The sequence below is a fragment of the Bufo gargarizans genome, chromosome 5 (assembly GCF_014858855.1).
Source record: "Bufo gargarizans isolate SCDJY-AF-19 chromosome 5, ASM1485885v1, whole genome shotgun sequence".
Lineage (NCBI taxonomy): Eukaryota > Metazoa > Chordata > Amphibia > Anura > Bufonidae > Bufo > Bufo gargarizans.
In genome coordinates, this window is record NC_058084.1 from 58,645,543 (window position 1) to 58,664,375 (window position 18,833).

Consider the following 18,833-nt stretch of genomic DNA (forward strand, 5'->3'; position numbering starts at 1 on the left):
CTGCTGTGTCACTGAGCTTACCTTACATTACAAAATGAATCTTAAAGGCATATACATTTTTTTATGCTTCTGTGAATACAAAATATAACTGTTATATGACATCCAAAACATGATGTCACAGTAAATAACTCTGCTTTTGTCTTTAACACATAAACATAGGAACTTTATTAAGGTTATTAGCAGGTTTAGCTGTATATACATATAAGGCATATTAGCAAACTAGGAAAAGTCTTAGCTGGCCAGCTACACCTGGTGGTGGGGATAAACTGGGCCGAGTGCTGACTGGTCACACCTCCAGGAAGGTGTCAGTAACAGACAGCAACAGAAGGACTGGAACCCAAACAAACAGGACATGAATCAAACGACAAACGGGAACCAGCACACCATCAGATGCCTGGACCCTATGAGGAACGGAAGCATGGCGGTCACAGGCAGAGCTGCACACAGACTAGATATCCTTCTTTCGGAGAACACAGGAGCCCTCTCACTAAGGCACTGCATGAAAGACATGGAACGGACAAGGATCAGAAGCAATAGGCACTGCCAGGCTATACATGGAACAGGCAGGATCAGAAGCAGTTACACTGCCAGGCAAAACAAGGAACAGACAGGATAAAACATCAGCAACACCAACAACATCAATGCTATACCAGGCGACACCACACAGAAGAGCAGATGGTAAAAACCTCCTGATTCAGCAGCAAGGTCCTACACCCAGCAAGACACAAGATAGACTGACCACAAGCCCCACAGCTCACAGATGGATATACAGTGGCGGAAATAATTATTTGACCCCTCACTGATTTTGTAAGTTTGTCCAATGACAAAGAAATGAAAAGTCTCAGAACAGTATCATTTCAATGGTAGGTTTATTGTAACAGTGGCAGATAGCACATCAAAAGGAAAATCGAAAAAATAACTTTAAATAAAAGATAGCAACTGATTTGCATTTCATTGAGTGAAATAAGTATTTGAACCCCTACCAACCATTAAGAGTTCTGGCTCCCACAGAGTGGTTAGACACTTCTACTCAATTAGTCACCCTCATTAAGGACACCTGTCTTAACTAGTCACCTGTATAAAAGACACCTGTCCACAGAATCAATCAATCAAGCAGACTCCAAACTCTCCAACATGGGAAAGACCAAAGAGCTGTCCAAGGATGTCAGAGACAAAATTGTAGACCTGCACAAGGCTGGAATGGGCTACAAAACCATTAGCAAGAAGCTGGGAGAGAAGGTGACAACTGTTGGTGCGATTGTTCGAAAATGGAAGGAGCACAAAATGACCATCAATCGACCTCGCTCTGGGGCTCCACGCAAGATCTCACCTCGTGGGGTGTCAATGGTTCTGAGAAAGGTGAAAAAGCATCCTAGAACTACACGGGAGGAGTTAGTTAATGACCTCAAATTAGCAGGGACCACAGTCACCAAGAAAACCATTGGAAACACATTACACCGCAATGGATTAAAATCCTGCAGGGCTCGCAAGGTCCCCCTGCTCAGGAAGGCACATGTGCAGGCCCGTCTGAAGTTTGCCAATGAACACCTGAATGATTCAGAGAGTGACTGGGAGAAGGTGCTGTGGTCTGATGAGACCAAAATAGAGCTCTTTGGCATTAACTCAACTCGCTGTGTTTGGAGGAAGAAAAATGCTGCCTATGACCCCCAAAACACCGTCCCCACCGTCAAGCATGGGGGTGCAAACATTTTGCTTTGGGGGTGTTTTTCTGCTAAGGGCACAGGACAACTTATTCGCATAAACGGGAAAATGGACGGAGCCATGTATCGTGAAATCCTGAGCGACAACCTCCTTCCCTCTGCCAGGAAACTGAAAATGGGTCGTGGATGGGTGTTCCAGCACGACAATGACCCAAAACATACAGCAAAGGCAACAAAGGAGTGGCTCAAGAAGAAGCACATTAAGGTCATGGAGTGGCCTAGTCAGTCTCCGGACCTTAATCCAATCGAAAACCTATGGAGGGAGCTCAAGCTCAGAGTTGCACAGAGACAGCCTCGAAACCTTAGGGATTTAGAGATGATCTGCAAAGAGGAGAGGACCAACATTCCTCCTAAAATGTGCGCAAACTTGGTCATCAATTACAAGAAACGTTTGACCTCTGTGCTTGCAAACAAGGGTTTTTCCACCAAGTATTAAGTCTTTTTTTGTTAGAGGGTTCAAATACTTATTTCACTCAATGAAATGCAAATCAGTTGCTATCTTTTATTTAAAGTTATTTTTTCGATTTTCCTTTTGATGTGCTATCTGCCACTGTTACAATAAACCTACCATTGAAATGATACTGTTCTGAGACTTTTCATTTCTTTGTCATTGGACAAACTTACAAAATCAGTGAGGGGTCAAATAATTATTTCCTCCACTGTAGCTGTGATAACGAGGGCACCTGATAAGCCACGACCAGGCCCAGATCAGGGAATGTTAACCCCACCAGAACCAGGAGTACTAAGAACTATAGAACAATCACAAGTGTCAGTTCACCCAGTCACAGAATGCTGCAGCCAGCACACCCAAAACGACAACCAGCATACATAGGATAACTGTACGAGGTTACAGGCAGCCAGCCTACAAAGCAACTAGAAGTGACAGAACCGCACAGTGATGCAAACAAATGCATCCAAACTCAGAACCTGTTCACACAAGGCCGCAGCCAGCATACATGCGTACACCCACAGCCAGTAGACAAAGTACATGCAGCCAGCCTGCACAGCACCGGTGATAGGAACCACAGAGATATGTACGAGGGAAGCCACAAACACAGGCCACAGTTCACACACAACACTGCAGCCAGCACGCAGTCCCTAGCAACCAGCATGCAAAGGTGCAGCCAGTACACGAGAGAGCCTGCAGCCAGCCTGCACAGTAATAATGACAAGAACTGCACAGAGATGCAGACATGGGGAGTACACACATTCACAGGCAACAGTTGACACAAGACACCGCAGCCAGCACGCAGCCCCAAGCAACCAGCATACATAGGAGTCAGCCTGCAGCTAGTACGCGAGAGAGCCTGCAGCCAGCCTACACGGCCGAAACGGTCACGGTACAGTTCACTCTCATGTTCTTAGCCGGCAGACACATTTTGATACAGTGCCAACAGCATCTGTAAAGGAGCGCCGGCCAATCTGATACGGTGCTCGCACGTTTGGCGCGCTGACATGACTGGTCACGTGACATCCGACGCCTCATGTAACCAAGAATAGCAGCCTATTTAAACAGGTTGCCTGTGATTGGTTTCTTTACTTAGATTGCCTCACTATTTTTGCCTCACGAGATTTCCAGGTTTTGACACCTGGCTAGTCCTAGTTTTGCCTCTCTGGTTCTGTTTAGATTTGGATTGGACTCTTCTGGCATTGACCTCGGCTTGATATGTTTCTGTTTTTTGTCTTCTGATTTTTGTGCCATTCTGTCACTAGTCTTTTATTATTTGTCTCTCTGGTTTCCCTTTCCTGATTTGGACTTTGTACTTATTTAGGAAGAAACAGCTGTCCAGTTGTGGGCCGCCGTTTAATGGCGGATCATGCAAATAGGTAGGAACAGTGCTAGGCAGGAGTTCAGGGCTCACTGTTCCCTACTGTGACATGTACTATATGATGTCTGATTTTCATTTGTTACATTCATTATGGAATAACCCCTTTAAAGAGGACCTTTCACCTGTAAAAACAATGTGAACTAAGTATGCTGACATGGAGAGCGGCGCCCGGGGATCTCCCTGCACTTACTATTATCCCCGGGCGCCGCTCCGTTCTCCCGTTAAGCCCTCCGGTATCTCCGCTCTGTAATTTATAGTAGGCGGTGTCTGCCCTTGTCCTGTGGGCGTCTCCTTCTCCTAGGCTGCAGCACTGGCCAATCGCAGCGCACAGCTCACAGCCTGGGAGAAAGAAAACTCCCAGGCTGTGAGCTGTGCGCTGCGATTGGCCAGCGCTGCAGCCTAGGAGAAGGAGACGCCCACAGGACAAGGGCAGACACCGCCTACTATAACTTACAGAGCGGAGATACCGGAGGTCATAGCAGGAGAACGGAGCGGCGCCCGGGGATAATAGTAAGTGCAGGGAGATCCCCGGGCGCCGCTCTCCATGTCAGCATACTTAGTTCACATTGTTTTTACAGGTGAAAGGTCCTCTTTAAGGAGTGTTCTAGGAGGTTAATCATTTTATTTAAAAAGCATAAAAAAACAAAAACAAAGCAAGACAAATAGCTAGATGGAAGTGAACCATTAATTTCTATGGGACTTCCAAAAATGGATGAGCTATTTTTGACACTTTCATATGAATGGAGGGCGACCAAGGGCTCTGTTTTAGACATAGGTGTGGGTCCCACTGAAGTGGGACCCGCACTTATCAGACATTGGTGTAATATTCTAGTGATATGCCACCAGTGTGTGAGATGGGCCAACCCCTTTAATATGTGCCATATATTGTCTAGTCTCAAGGCAAGTCAAAATACAATACATCCAAGAAATAGAATATTAGGGGAAGCACACAAAAGCTTTACCAGGATTACGATGTTTAACAGATATACTCACGTAGCCGCTCACCTCATGTTCATCTTCCCTATGATATTTTTTTCAATTTTGACTCTCCTGACCCGTTTTTTACCATGTAAACCACTCTGGTTTGTTTCCATCCTGTATGTAGCACTTCCTGTCGCTGTATCCAACCAAACCTATGATGCACTACTGCTTCCTCTGCCACAGCTCCAGCACCGCCCCTAAAAACACCCAGCTAGTGTTATAGCTCCTCCCACCCAGCTAGTTACATAGACTGCCTCACCCATGGACATAACATCACAGGAAATAAGAAAGAGCTGCATGGACACGGTCATGTGACCACAGCCCAGAACGGGAGATAGGAGCAATAAAGGTAAAAGAAATACATTACGAGAATACAGCGATTGTCATCAATGATTATATTAAAGGATGTTGCTGCAAACTGGAAAATCTCTTGAATAGAGTTTATGATTAAAAAAAGAAAACAATTGGTAGACAAACAACAACTTCATGTGGGGAAAGAAGCAACCAAGAAAAGGTGTAGATGAATTAAAAGGGTTGCACAAGAATGGTTACGCTTCCCCCTCCTTGGCTCCCCGTTCCTTCTCCTCCCAGCCTGCGATGCTCCATTGGTCTTCCTCACTGTAAACATGTGGTTTGACATAACTGAAGCCAATCATTGACCATGGCAGTGACCGGATCGCCTTGCGTCATATGACCAGTGGCCAGTGATTGGGTACATGTCAAATTTGATGCTTATGTTGATGTTTTTTGGCAACCCCCCCCCCCATTCTTGTACAATACCTTTAAACAGTAATGCAGGCTAAAGAAAATTCAATAACAAAATGACCACCATTGACAAAGCTGGTGGCAAAACATGCATCGGGATCTGAGCTGGTGGTCAGTGTGGTTCTCTAATTAACACTCAACCTATTCTGGAATTCCACCAGATAACAATAAATACTGCAAAATGTTAGTGACCAGCCAGAGCACCGTGCATTACAAATACTCTACAGATGCCATGTGACCTGAATATATTGGTCATGATCTAGAACATAGACACCCAGACAGCTCAGCAGCTTGAGAACAAGACATGAAGGAAGAGAAGACAATTCCCCACGTTCTGCGATCACAGACATCACTGATAATTTCGACATTTTCTCCTTTACTGCTGTTTTGATCACTTAAAAGCCTCGATTTTTCACATGACTTTTTTTTTTTTTCTCAGAAAGAAATCTAGGTCAAGTATACATTAACCAGCCGCCATGTAGACAAGTTCACTTACTTTAATCATAGTTTAATCTGATCCAAAGTGACAGCTACATGAAGTAAGAGAGGACCACAAAGAGGGGAATTCTCGCCCATTGTTATTTCCACACATGACTATTCGAGATTCTTTTTACTGGTTTCATATTTGAGGTCAATTATTGATCTTCCTTAAAGTTTGGAAGGCAAGACAGAAGGTAAATGATAAGACTTTCTTTGGTGTCTCTTGCGTTAACACCAGGGGTGTAGCTACCATGGAAGTAGGGGAAGTGGCTACTATGTGGCCTGAACTCAAAAAATGGGGCCAGGAGGAGGACAAATGGATTTATTTTCTGGCCCAGGGAGTGGTGAATATAGTTCTCCTAGTTGTAGCACAGGTATTACTCACTGCTCCCTGTTCTTCTCTAGATGCCTGCAGTGCACTAAGTCCGGGCAGAGCATAACTTCAGGATGGGAAGTAGTGTGTGTTAGGAGCGTACTATGACCTGACGCCATGCGTGCCTAGACGCAGTGCTGCAGGAAGAGCGGAGGCAGGAGAGGTGAGTATGTTTTGTTTTTTTTGGTCCAGTCTGGGGTCTGCATTAAGGAGGCGTGAAGGGGAGGGTGGTGCGGTAAAAATTTTGCTGTTGGGACCCTATCAATTCTAGTTACGCCACTGGTTAATACAATACAATACCTTCACTCTGGACAGTCTAGAAAAAACGCTGGAATCCATCAGTTATCTGAATAATTGCTGTTGACAGATCTTATTATGGTTTTATTTTAATTCTAGTTCAAGTTAGGAGCAGTTGGGATTCTGAACCCAACACCAAACTTTATAGTGCCAATAAGAGGGCATTATTGATGATTTTGTCTACGTAATTAAATGTTTCATGCAGATTTGTTTTTTCGCTACCTGCGCTCTATATAGCGGTAGTACGGCACTTTACTCTCTAAAACGTAATACAAAGGATTTAGAGCAGCTCATTTCTCACAGTGTATTTGATGTCATTATAACAATAAAGCTCCTCAGAAATTCCTAGGCCTCAGGAAAAATAAGCACAGGCAGAATCAGATTAAGGAAAATCCCTATATGCAAAATCCAGAAAGGATTATAGAAAAGGAGCTACTTGTCGGACTTAACCCCATCAAACCTGGAAAGAAGAACCTGCCTGTAATTGTACGTTGATGGCTCATAAACATATTGTTGTTGGAAATTTACAGGTAAGTCGTCAAGTACCTACATACCAATATTGCTAGGTAGCTAAGATGTGTCAGCCCTTGTATAAGAATACACGACTGGTGAGCAATCCTGGGGATTTTGGTTACCCCCACACAAGATACTCTAAGTGTAGGGCACAGCTGAGGGCCAAGAAAATTCGTTAAGGAAACCAATATATTGTAGTTCACTGATGACCTTGTCGCATGGGTTCACATGATACACATTCTGTGATTGTTCACGGTTAGCTGAAATACTAAATATGTATATCGTGAATATTCACATATTGTTGAACCACAACAAAGGTTACTTGGTTACTCATGATTTGCTGAATTACCAGGACAGATGGAATCAGAAGGTTACTTGGTTACTCATGATTTGCTGAATTACCAGGACAGATGGAATCAGAAGGTTACTTGGTTACTCAAGATTTGCTGACATACCAGGACAGATGGAATCAGATGTTTAGCTCAGTCGTCAATGGGTGTAGTGCTCCAAAACTAGATGGAGATCTAGTGCTGGTGGAAGAAGCGTTAGGATGATTATTTAGCACTAGTGATGATTATGGTAGTCTCGTGCTGTCCACCTCAACACTGTGCTGCCAACCCAGGGAGGCTTTCTGCTAACCGTGAGTAAACTGATGAACTGTGTGTTATACTATTTGGCCCCTCATCGGTCCACCGTGCACCTCACGTGTTCCCCCTGCGACTGGCTGGCTGCATTGGTGAGTAACAGGATGGGGTCACTCATACGAACCAATCACAGGGAACAATAAGTGTCATGTGTCATTCTCCGGTAGTACTCTTTGACGTACATCAGATATAAATGTATGAAGACTACAGTTAGTCATCTGTTCTCTTCCCTATAAACATACATACATGGATATGCCGACCATGCGTGTCTATTGCCATAAGGTGTCAGAGGATAAGCTGATGCCAGACACCTCTGCCAGCTTATATCCCAGCTGAACGAAGGATCAGACATGTTGAAATCCTTGTTTCTCCTGATGGCAGACATCAGGCTAAAACTAAGATTGTTGGTGGATCTCACTAACGTTTTTGTGATCTGCTGATATTTATCTAATAGCTATGGGCAAATTAGTGTCCCAGGAAAGGCCATGAATGTCTGATAGGTAGGGGACTCACATATGGAAACCCTACCTATTTGGAGTATCCTTCTGAGTTGTTTCTGTACACCCACAGACTTCAATGAAGAAAGATTTGCATATGCATGGCCACCTTCCATTCATTTTACACCAGTACGTGGCCATTACTGGCTGTCCCACTTGGTGGAACATGAGTGGACGGCCCTATTTTCTCAATAGGCATTGTTCCTAGCGTTGGAATCTTCTTTAAAGGGGGTTCTTTCAACAAACATCTAAAGTCTATGGTCACATCACTCCACTGTTTTTTATTCGACTTTCCAACAATGTAATGTTTTGAATAATAATGGTGAGGGAGAGAAGGATTGGGTGCAATCAATTTCAACACCCAACCTGTCATGGCGGTCTGAATCCACAGCCACTCCTCTTCTACTAGTGAGCATGGCTGCCTCCTTGTTCACCCGCTCCATTGCTCCAGAGCTGTGGCAGCCTGATCCTGCCAGCATGCCTCTATCGCTGCCTGCCATTTCCAACCGCCAGAGTAACTATGTCTTTCCAAACAGGCTGAGGCCCACCTTCTGCCAGCAATGGCTCTCTCTGCCCGTAGGGTGTGCACGCACACTCTCTCCAGCTCTTAAAGAGAAAAGGCACACAACCTAATCTTCCCCAACCAATGGCTGGTTACCCTGGGGTACTTTAGGCGCCTTCCTCTTCCTTTAGGCTTCGTTCACATTTCTGTTTTTTACTGACGTGTGCTGTCTTCATTTTCTGCGGACAGCACCCATTGATTTAAATGTAGCTGTTCACATTTCAGTATTTTTTTTTACTGACTGTGGTTCAGTAAAAAAAATCACGGGGACATGTACTACTTCGATCCATGATGCGGACCAAGCACGCCCATTGAAGTCTATGGGTCCGTGAAAATCACTTACACACATCCATGTTGTGTCCGTTTTTCACTGAAGACTAATAGGAGATTATTTGGAAATTAATTTTCAGCTGAGCAACGTCAGTGAATTATGGATGACACACGGATGGTAAAAAAGGACACACGGACCAACAACAGATCCTTCACGGACAGCTTCAAAGATGAAACACGTCTGCTTTTTTTTTTACTGACACGGAAATGTGAATGAGGCCTCATGGAAAGGTGCCTGAGCGATAAGTTCTGGGTCGCTGGTTGTCTGCAAAGGTGTGCTGTTATCTTGCTGTTAGCTGTTTAATGTACCAACTCTGCCTGATTTGACCCTTGTCTGATCGCCATTCTGACCCTGTGCTGCCTGCCCTCCCCTGACCTCACACTGTTTATTGGATTGCATGTACCCTACTCGCCCTGACCTCGGCCTGTCTCTGACTACGGTTTTGCCTGATGGTTTGGTGCTCCACACCAGTGTCTCTTGATTCCCAAAGGTCAGCGGTCACTTGAACATAAACTACTTCAAGAGGTAGCAGCCTGGTGGCTCTCCTTTAGATCCCTGTATAGGGTTTAAAGCATACCTCTCAACTTTTGAAAAGCCCAAAAAGAGATAATAGCAGTAGCATGTGCAGCGCACAGTGGAATTTTTTTTTATGTATACACACTCAATCCAGCTCAGTCCCCTTAGTACCTCCGCACATTAGTTATGCCCACATTGTGCCCACATACAGTAGTTATGCCCACATTTTGTCCCCACACAGTAGTTATGGCCACATTGCGCCCCCACATAGTTATGATAATTATGCCAACATTGTGCCCCCCACACAGTAGTTATGTCCTCCTTGTACTGTTAATAAAATAATAAAAAAGACCTAACCACGAACCCCTAATGATTGTAGCACATCATGAGCATCCCAGCAATGAGGTGACATATCAAGCCTGCTGGGCTGTGTAGAAGGAACATAGAGGCCGATTCCCCAGCCAGAGAATGATCCTCGGTCTGTGTGCTGCTTCTACGCAGCCCAGCAGGCTCGATGTGTCACCTCGTTGTGCCTGCTGGGGAACACAGGCCACTGAATGGTTAAGTGGGGAGCTGAAGGCATTCAACAGTATCTGCATCTTCAGGATGCTGAAACACTTAAAGGGTTTCTACCACTTCGTTTTCACATAATTAGCTTTCAGACACTGGCGATCCGCTAGTGTCTGCTCTGCCAAACAATCCTAATATAATAGCTTTTGGGGCAGCCGTTTCGCTAAAAAAAGAACATATATTGATATGCTAATGACCCTCTAGGTGCTATGGGGGCGTCATTAGCACCTAGAGGATCGGTCTACCTTCACAAAATGCCGCCGCCCAGTGCGTCCCTCCAGCCCGCCCATCTCCTCCGGAATGCGATCAAGCGAACGAATTCTCACGCATGCGCCGTGCGCGTCTGTATTCGGCGCATGCGCAGTGAATGTCCGACCGTTTCCCTGCTCAGATATCTCCACTGCGCCTGCGCCGATGACGTCATAGTGCTCCGAGGAACAGGCACAGTGGAGATGTCTGAGCAGGGAAGCGGTCGGACATTCACTGCGCATGCGCCGAATACAGACGCGTATGCGCGAGAATTCGTCGGCTTGATCGCATTCCGGAGGAGATGGGCGGGCTGGAGGGACGCGCTGGGCGGCGGCATTTTGTGAAGGTAGACCGATCCTCTAGGTGCTAATGACGCCCCCATAGCACCTAGAGCAGTTATGGCGAACCTTTTACAGACCGAGTGCCCAAACTGCAACCCAAAACACACTTATTTATCTCAAAGTGCCAATACGCACTTTAACCTGAATGCCAATATAGTATATCTTCCATGTACTTTATCATGTAGCTGTAATAGCCTGCCTACATTCAGTGCGCTGCCTGTGCCCTGTGTGCCCTGCGCTGATGAATGGCAGGAAAAGTCTAAGGCATACTGGTACACCATACCAGGGAGCGGGTGCCCACAGAGAGGGCTCTGAGTGCCACCTCTGGCACCCGTGTCATAGGTTCGCCACCACTGACCTAGAGGGTCATTAGCATATCAATATAAGTTCTTTTTTTAGCGAAACGGCTGCCCCAAAAGCTATTATATTAGGATTGTTTGGCAGAGCAGACACTAGCGGATCGCTAGTGTCTGAAAGCTAATTATGTGAAAACGAAGTGGTAGAAACCCTTTAAAATAGGGACATACCGAAGCTGTCCCAGGACCGAGGGGAATGAGGCCACTTACATAACTTCCTTAGGAGTAACCCCAAGTCAAATCTGTTCATATATCACAGTGGATCCACATCCAATTTATTATACAACCCTTTTGTTTTCCTAGGACAGGGGTGGCCAACCTTACAGACACAAAGAGCCCCCAAAAAATACACGTATGACTACCAGGAGCCACAAGCTATACATTTACACACGAGTCACCGTATTTTTCACCCTACAAGATGCACCTAGTTTTTAACAAAGAAAAATAAGAGAAAAAATATATTTTTCATCTGATCTGAGGTCTGATAAAAATATTTTTTCTTGATTTTTATTAGCAGAGAAAAAAAAAATATATATATTTCATCAGACCTTAGATTAGACTCCTAAATCATATCCCCAATCCTCATCTGACCTAAAATAAGATACCCAAACTTCATCAGACCTCCAAATAAGACCCCCAATGCTCGGATCAGACAACACAAATCAGACTCCAAGTGTCAGACCCTCAGTGCTCATATCTCCCCCCCTCCCATACTCAGATCTCCTCCCTTGCTCAGATCAGACCCCTATTGCTCAAATCAGGACCTCCCACCCATGCTCAGATCAGACCCCCATTGCCCAGATCAGGACCTCCCACCCATGCTCAGATCAGACCCCCATTGCCCAGATCAGGATCCCCCCCATGCTCAGATTAGAACCTCCCATGCTTAGATCAGAGCCCCATGCTCAGATCAGACCCCTATTGCTCAGATCAGGACCTCCCCCCCCATGCTCAGATCAGACCCCCATTGCCCAGATCAGGATCCCCCCCATGCTCAGATTAGAACCTCCCATGCTTAGATCAGAGCCCCATGCTCAGATCAGACCCCTATTGCTCAGATCAGGACCTCCCCCCCCATGCTCAGATCAGACCCCCATTGCCCAGATCAGGACCCCCCCCCCCCCCATGCTCAGATCAGAACCTCCCATGCTTAGATCAGAGCCCCATGCTCAGTTCTATCATAAAAAAAAAAATCTCTTCCCTCTCCTGCTCAGGCACTGGGCTCCTGCTCGGGCATCTGCTACTCTGCAGGTTTGACACTCTCTTCACTGTGACCCGATGAGCACAACGTCAGGTCATAGTCCGTGTCTCCACGTACTACGTGTGCATCAGGACGTAGTGGAGAATGAGCTGGAGCTGCAAAGTAGCAACAGGGCCCGATCAGGAAAAGAGATCTGAGCCTGGGGTGGAGAGTGAGCCGCCTGACTGCTTCCCGGCTCCACAGCTAGAGCCGCACTTGAAGAAGCAAAGAGCCGCATGCAGCACAAGAGCCACCCCTGTCCTAAGAGATAAGTCACTGTCAGAGGAGTCTTTCTCCTCTCCCTATTGAAAACACATACACCCATGGCCGATCACCGTGGGCCACGAGGGATAATCCCCAACTGCGCAATCACCATAGATGACCACCGGATCCCCTGTACCATTAATGTCAAGGCAAATGCCATATTATTAAACAGCTTATCACTGAAGTGCCCACTATCTTCTTAACATCTGAGGCAGTGTACACACTGACATCACTGCTCTCCAAGGCATAAGTGAGGTGAAGAGGACACGCAGAGAGTCGAGCAGTGTTAACAGGAATAAAAGACGAAGAAAGATTTGATGCCTTCTCCACACGTCAGCTGGGAGCAGGTATATGCAATCGGATTTAATAATAGCTCCTCGCAGCCTTTTGTATCTGTCTATCTAGATGAACCCTGCGTGATGGCAATAAGCGGGCCTCACCTGCAGGGCCTGATACTGTAGGTCTGGACTCTGCTAAGTTTTCTATTTCTAAAATGACAATATAATCTTAAACCAGCATAGACTTCAAAGAGCCTTCAGCAAGGATGGAGATAAGCGATATCAAGATACGTCTCTTTCAAGTTCTTAAAGGGAATGTGATTCCTGGTGTTTTGTGTGGGCAAACATAGGTTGCTGTCAATGGCACAAGTACTTTACTTAACCTTGACAAAACTGTCTCTCTAGTGCCATCTATTGGGGGTGTCTGACCTTTTAACAGGCCTTGGTTAAGGATGAAAGCCAATCCAGAATCTTTTCCATAAGGAAAAACCTGGGGGTGTGCCCCTCATCAGTGCAGGGCAGGGAACTTGTTTGGCCTTTGATATGAGTCAGGGGAAATAAAATGTATCCATGTGGAGCTCACAAAGTTAGCACAGGGAGCCTTACATAAATCAGAATATCATCGAAAAGTTAATTTATTTTAGTAATTCAATTCAAAAAGTGAAACTCCTATATTCCATAGATTACACACAGAGGGCTCTATTTCAAGCGTTTATTTCTTTTAATGCTGATGATTATGGCTTATAGCTAATGAAAACTCTCAGAAAATTAGAACATTGTGAAAAGTTCAATATTGGAGACTCATGGTGTCACACTCTAATTAGCTAATCAACACAAAACATCTGCAAAGGTTTTCTAAGCCTTTAAATGGTCCCTCAGTCTGGTTCAGTTGGTGACACAATCATGGGGAAGACTGATGACTTGACAGTTGTCCAGAAGATAGTCATTGACATCCTCCACAAGGAGGGTTAGCCACAAAGGTCATTGCTAAAAAAGCTGGCTGTTCACAGAGTGCTGTATCCAAGCCTATTAATGGAAAGCTGAGTGAAAGGAAAAAGTGTGGTTAAAAAAAAGGTGCACAAGCAACAGGGATAACCTCAGTCATTCAAGAGTTTGGGGGAGTTTCACAAAGAGTGGACAGCAGCTGGAGTCAGTGCTTCAAGAGCCACCACACACAGATGAATCCAGGACATGGGCTAAAACTGTCGCATTCCTTGTGTCAAGCCACTCATGACCCAGAGACAACGTCAGAAGCATCTTACCTGGGGTAAGGAGAAAAAGGACAGGACTGTTTTCAGATGAAAGTAAATTTTGCATTTAAATTTGGAAATCAAGGTCCAAGCGTCTGGAGGAAAGGTGGACAGGCACACAATCCAAGTTGCTTTAGGTCCAGTGTGAAGTTTCCATAGTCTGTGATGGTTTGGGAACCATGTCATCTGCTAGTGTTGGTCCACTTGGCAATTTGTGGACCGCAAAACACATAAGGTAGTGTGAATGTAGCCTTAATGTAAAAGTAAACAAGGAACCTCGACCTACCAACTAGACTCCAAAAAAGAAACAGGCAAATCCTGGAATAGAACACTCTGGCGGCTGCTGCTGGGCTCAAGAGTGGACTGGGAATGTTCTTCAAATGTGTATAGGCTTCATGTGACTGAGGCTCAGACACCAGTAAAGGCATAAACAACAGGCTCAACAGGTGTATGCTCCAACTTCCACTGCCTGCCAGTCCCACCAACAAATGAACAGTCGGGACTAGTTCCCAGCTTAAGAGTCCCTGGACTCAGTGCTATGAACATGAAGGGGGTATTCCCCAAGATTTGTCAGTATGCTTGGGGACACCCTGTGTATTTAAGTCTAATTTAGCCTCTGTTTTTGAAATGTTTCTGTGGGGATTCAAACTCACAACCATGTACATTAAAGGCAAGAACCTTAACCATTGAGCTATAGAGCTCAATGTTACCTATTGCAGAAAAACCTCATAGAAGTTTCTCTTGCATTAGGTATTCATATACAGCAGAAGTATCTTTATTTTTTTTGTAATTGTAAAAAAAAACAAAAAAATGTATGGCACAAAATAAATATTGAACCGACAGAATGTAACTGTGTTGTTAGTACATTATTACAAGTCTTGGGGCCCCACTTTTGATTTTGCCCAAGGCCACATTTTGTCTAAAATCGGCCCTGCTGGCGTTCAGATGAATATCCAATTGAAGATGAAGAAGAAAGGAGCGGGCACGGTGGGAACTTAGCTGCCACCTGATTGGAGGAGGGGTGCAGTGATGTGAGTCCCTACCCCCTCACTCTCCTTTCCCTTGCTCCTTACACGCACTAGTGCTGCATATACATGCAAAAATGTGAACATATTATGTAGTGGCACATGGAATTTTGAGACGCCGATGGGCCCCTCATTTACATCGTGCCCGAGGCTGCCGACCCAAACGCCCCTATTAGGCCTCTCTCACACAAGCGAGTTTTCCGCACGGGTGCAATGCGTGAAGTGAATGCATAGCACCCGCACTGAATCCTGACCCATTCATTTCTATGGGGCTGTGCACATGACCATTGTTTTTCACACATCATTTCTGCGTTGCATGAGAAGCTAGACAACACTGCCTTTGCATATCTTTTTTTCCCAAGTTCTCAAAACCCCCTGGCCTGTAAAGACCTTCTACACCAACTTGTTAGCCTCCATAAGGAGAAACTGAATTCCACCAGACTCACTTAATCCTTAAAAGTATGGTGTTGGACACCCCTTCTTTGTTACACAGATTACATGACTTGAACACCACGCTGCTTCTCTCAATAAGGGGTTGTCTAGTTAGGGCATCACCTTAGATTATTAAAGGGCCAATATAATGTCCCAATCCTCTCACCATGATAGTAATGATCTTGGCGTATAATGGCCAATTTGGCTGAGAAACCTCTTCACAGGGGATAACAAGCCTATGATTTGCTAGAAAAGGAAGGACTTCTGTCATTCTAGTAAAATGTCTGCATGTAAATGAAGAGCACTGGATACTCCATTATGTAGATGCTGGTCTGAAGGAAGCTTTCTTATTAATGGTCTACTTGCCAAGCGGAGCTGTATTTATAGCTCTGCTGCCTTAAGCACTCTGGGACTATACTAAATTAGGAATCTTCCCAGTACTTATGGGCAGAACATTGTAAATATACAGTACAATGTAAGGCCTCACGTACATGGTGATGCCATATGTGTTCAGCCTGTCCATCTGGACACTGAATTAGTATGGATCTTTACAGGCCCGCAGGTTCTCCATCTGCTGCTCTATGGTGCTTCCTGTAGGTTCTGTATTTTCTTCTCAAACCATGTTTCTTCTCAATACCCTATTAATTTTAATACTGATGCACTATCCTCAGGATCGGTCATCAGTATCTGATCAGTGGGGGTCCGACACCTGGGACCCCTACCAATCAGCTGTGTAAAGAGGCAGTGAAGCTTCTTCGAGAGCCGCTGCCTTCTCGCAGCTTACCAAGCACAGCGCCGTACATTGTATAGTGGCTGTGCTTGGTATTGCATCTCAGCCCTATTCACTTCTATGCGGCTGAGCTGCTCCTAGGCCATGTTATCGATGAATGTGCCGTCACTGGCCTAGGAAAAGCAGAGAGAAGGACGCCGCACTCACAGAAGCACCAGTGCTTCTGAGACAGAAGATCAACGGGGGCCACGGGGGTCAGACCCCCACCATTCGGATACAGATGACCTATCCTGAGGATAGGTCATCAGTATTAAAATCTTATTTGCTTATTTTCAGGCAATGCATGAAAAAAAATCTCTAAATAAAATTGGAGGAACTTGGAGGCATGGTATGGGTCCATTGAATTCTTAAGGCACTGCATGAGCCCTAACAGAGAAATCACACACTAAAATGAAGAAAGCAGCATAAACATGTTTCATTTGGAGAAACAGGGAGCAGAGGGTCCTTTGCTCAGTCTCAATATGGGGGTTCAAGAGGTTCACCTCCTCACCTGACTGCTGTCATATCTTTTGGATATTTAAGGTGTTAGCTCCTTTCGGATCTTTTCTAATTAGAAACGTCTTTTGCCAACAAACATCTCAAAGTGTCCTCCTGCTGGGACCCTCAGCGATAGGTTGTAATTTCCACCACAGGGGAAATGAAGCATTGCATAGTGTCCCATCACATCAATGGCTTGTCTGTGAAATGCAGAACAGAACAGGTCCTGCAGATGAAGATGCTGAACAGAGGACTCCCTCTATTACCATAACTCAGAATTCACTAATAGGGGCATGAACATGGCATTTCAAAACTGGACAATTCCTCTTCTTTTTTTTATGAAGCAAATTTTATTATTTTTTTAACATAAATATAAGGCAAACACCCGTTATTGCAATAAACAACATGCAATACAAGTATTCATACATCCTCCATCTGAACAGTTATTCACATACTCACAGTGTATTCTTATATATGTAACATTTACACACTTAGCATTGGATGTAGGAAAGCCCTTTAATGTTTGTGGTGACCCCTTAAAGGGGTATTCCGGTTGTTTTAAAGTTATCAGATAGGGGATAACTATTAGATCAGCGGGGGTCTGAACAGAGCGGCAAACTGAGCATATGTACTGTTGGTCCAGTCATCTCTATGGCAGTTCTGAAGATAGCCGAGTACAGCACTCAGCTATTTCCGGAACTCCCATAGAAATGAATAGAGCAGCCCCATGGAAGCCACCCTAGCCTAAAGGGGTACGGGGCACCCACTCTTGGGATTGGTGGTGGTACCTGAGGTAGGATCCCTACCCCTATCCTGTGGATAGAGGATGACTTTTAACAACCAGAATACCCCTTTAAGGTCACATCAGTAGAGGTTCCAACATTATGTCTTTTTCAATAGAGTTGCACTAATTATGGTCCTTCAATAGCCATCCATGTATATGATTTATGGGAACCTACAAGTGCTCTCACTGTAATTCCCATAGTAATTGTTAATATCATAGTGACATGTGAGGTGACCATTTAGTGCTTTTCATTCACAGAATCTGCTGGGTTCCACCGTGATGGGGTCAGGCCATAAACAGAGGTAGAGAGAAGTATGGCTCCTTCCTTCAGAAACAGGATTCCATAAACGAGATGTTGAAATGTCTTCAGGTCACACCAGAGGAACAACATTTCCAACACAAGTCGTGTTTTATATAAATGGGTGTGCAAAAGCTCAATCCAGGAGGAACAAGGCTGACTGTAGCGATATATGAATGTCCACCAAGATGGGATCTTACCACTCGATTCCTCCAGAACACGTGTCATGTCCAACATAGACACATAAGTATTACTCTGAGAATAAAAAAAAATATGTTTAGTCAAATAAATGTTATTATTAATGTAGATGTATCATGTCATATCATAATCTATATCAAATGCTTCCTCTACCTACAATGCAGATAACTGGATACAACAGCACAATCCAAACTTTAAGAAACCAAAAAACTTAAATCTTGTGTGAGGGGTGGAAACTGACTGTAAGGGTCCTTGTGAAAGAGGTGCGTAAGGGCACCCCTTAATCACCATTCACATGCTGGACACATGCCATACACACACAGAGTACAAGTACCACACACATTCTGCACACATGCACCACTCACAAGCTGGACACATGCTGTGTATGCACCACTCACATGCAGGATGCAGATCCCCCTTGCATTACTTATACACAGGATGCATGCTTCAGACATACCAGACTGCACACTCTCCAATCATATACAGGATACATGCCCTCCTTGCATCTCTCATACACAGGACACATGCTGCACACTCTTCAATCACATACAGGATACATGCCCTCCTTGCTTCTCTCATATACAGGACACATGCTGCACACTCTTCAATCACATACAGGATACATGCCCTCCTTACTTCTCTCATATACAGGATACATGCTGCACACTCACCAATCACATACAGGATACATGCCCTCCTTGCTTCTCTCATATACAGGACACATGCTGCACACTCACCAATCACATACAGGATACATGCCCTCCTTGCATCT

General features: G+C 44.9%; 1 protein-coding gene across 1 annotated transcript in view; it reads right to left on the bottom strand.

Moving 5' to 3' along the window:
- Positions 1-17,182: 17,182 nt before the first annotated feature.
- The window catches only part of LOC122939089 (transient receptor potential channel pyrexia-like), a 230,472-nt gene continuing 228,821 nt past the window's right edge, over positions 17,183-18,833 (bottom strand). Inside the window, 1 exon segment of the mRNA XM_044295062.1 lies at positions 17,183-18,118. Coding sequence (XP_044150997.1) covers positions 18,114-18,118 — 5 coding nt within the window. The 3' untranslated portion in view covers positions 17,183-18,113.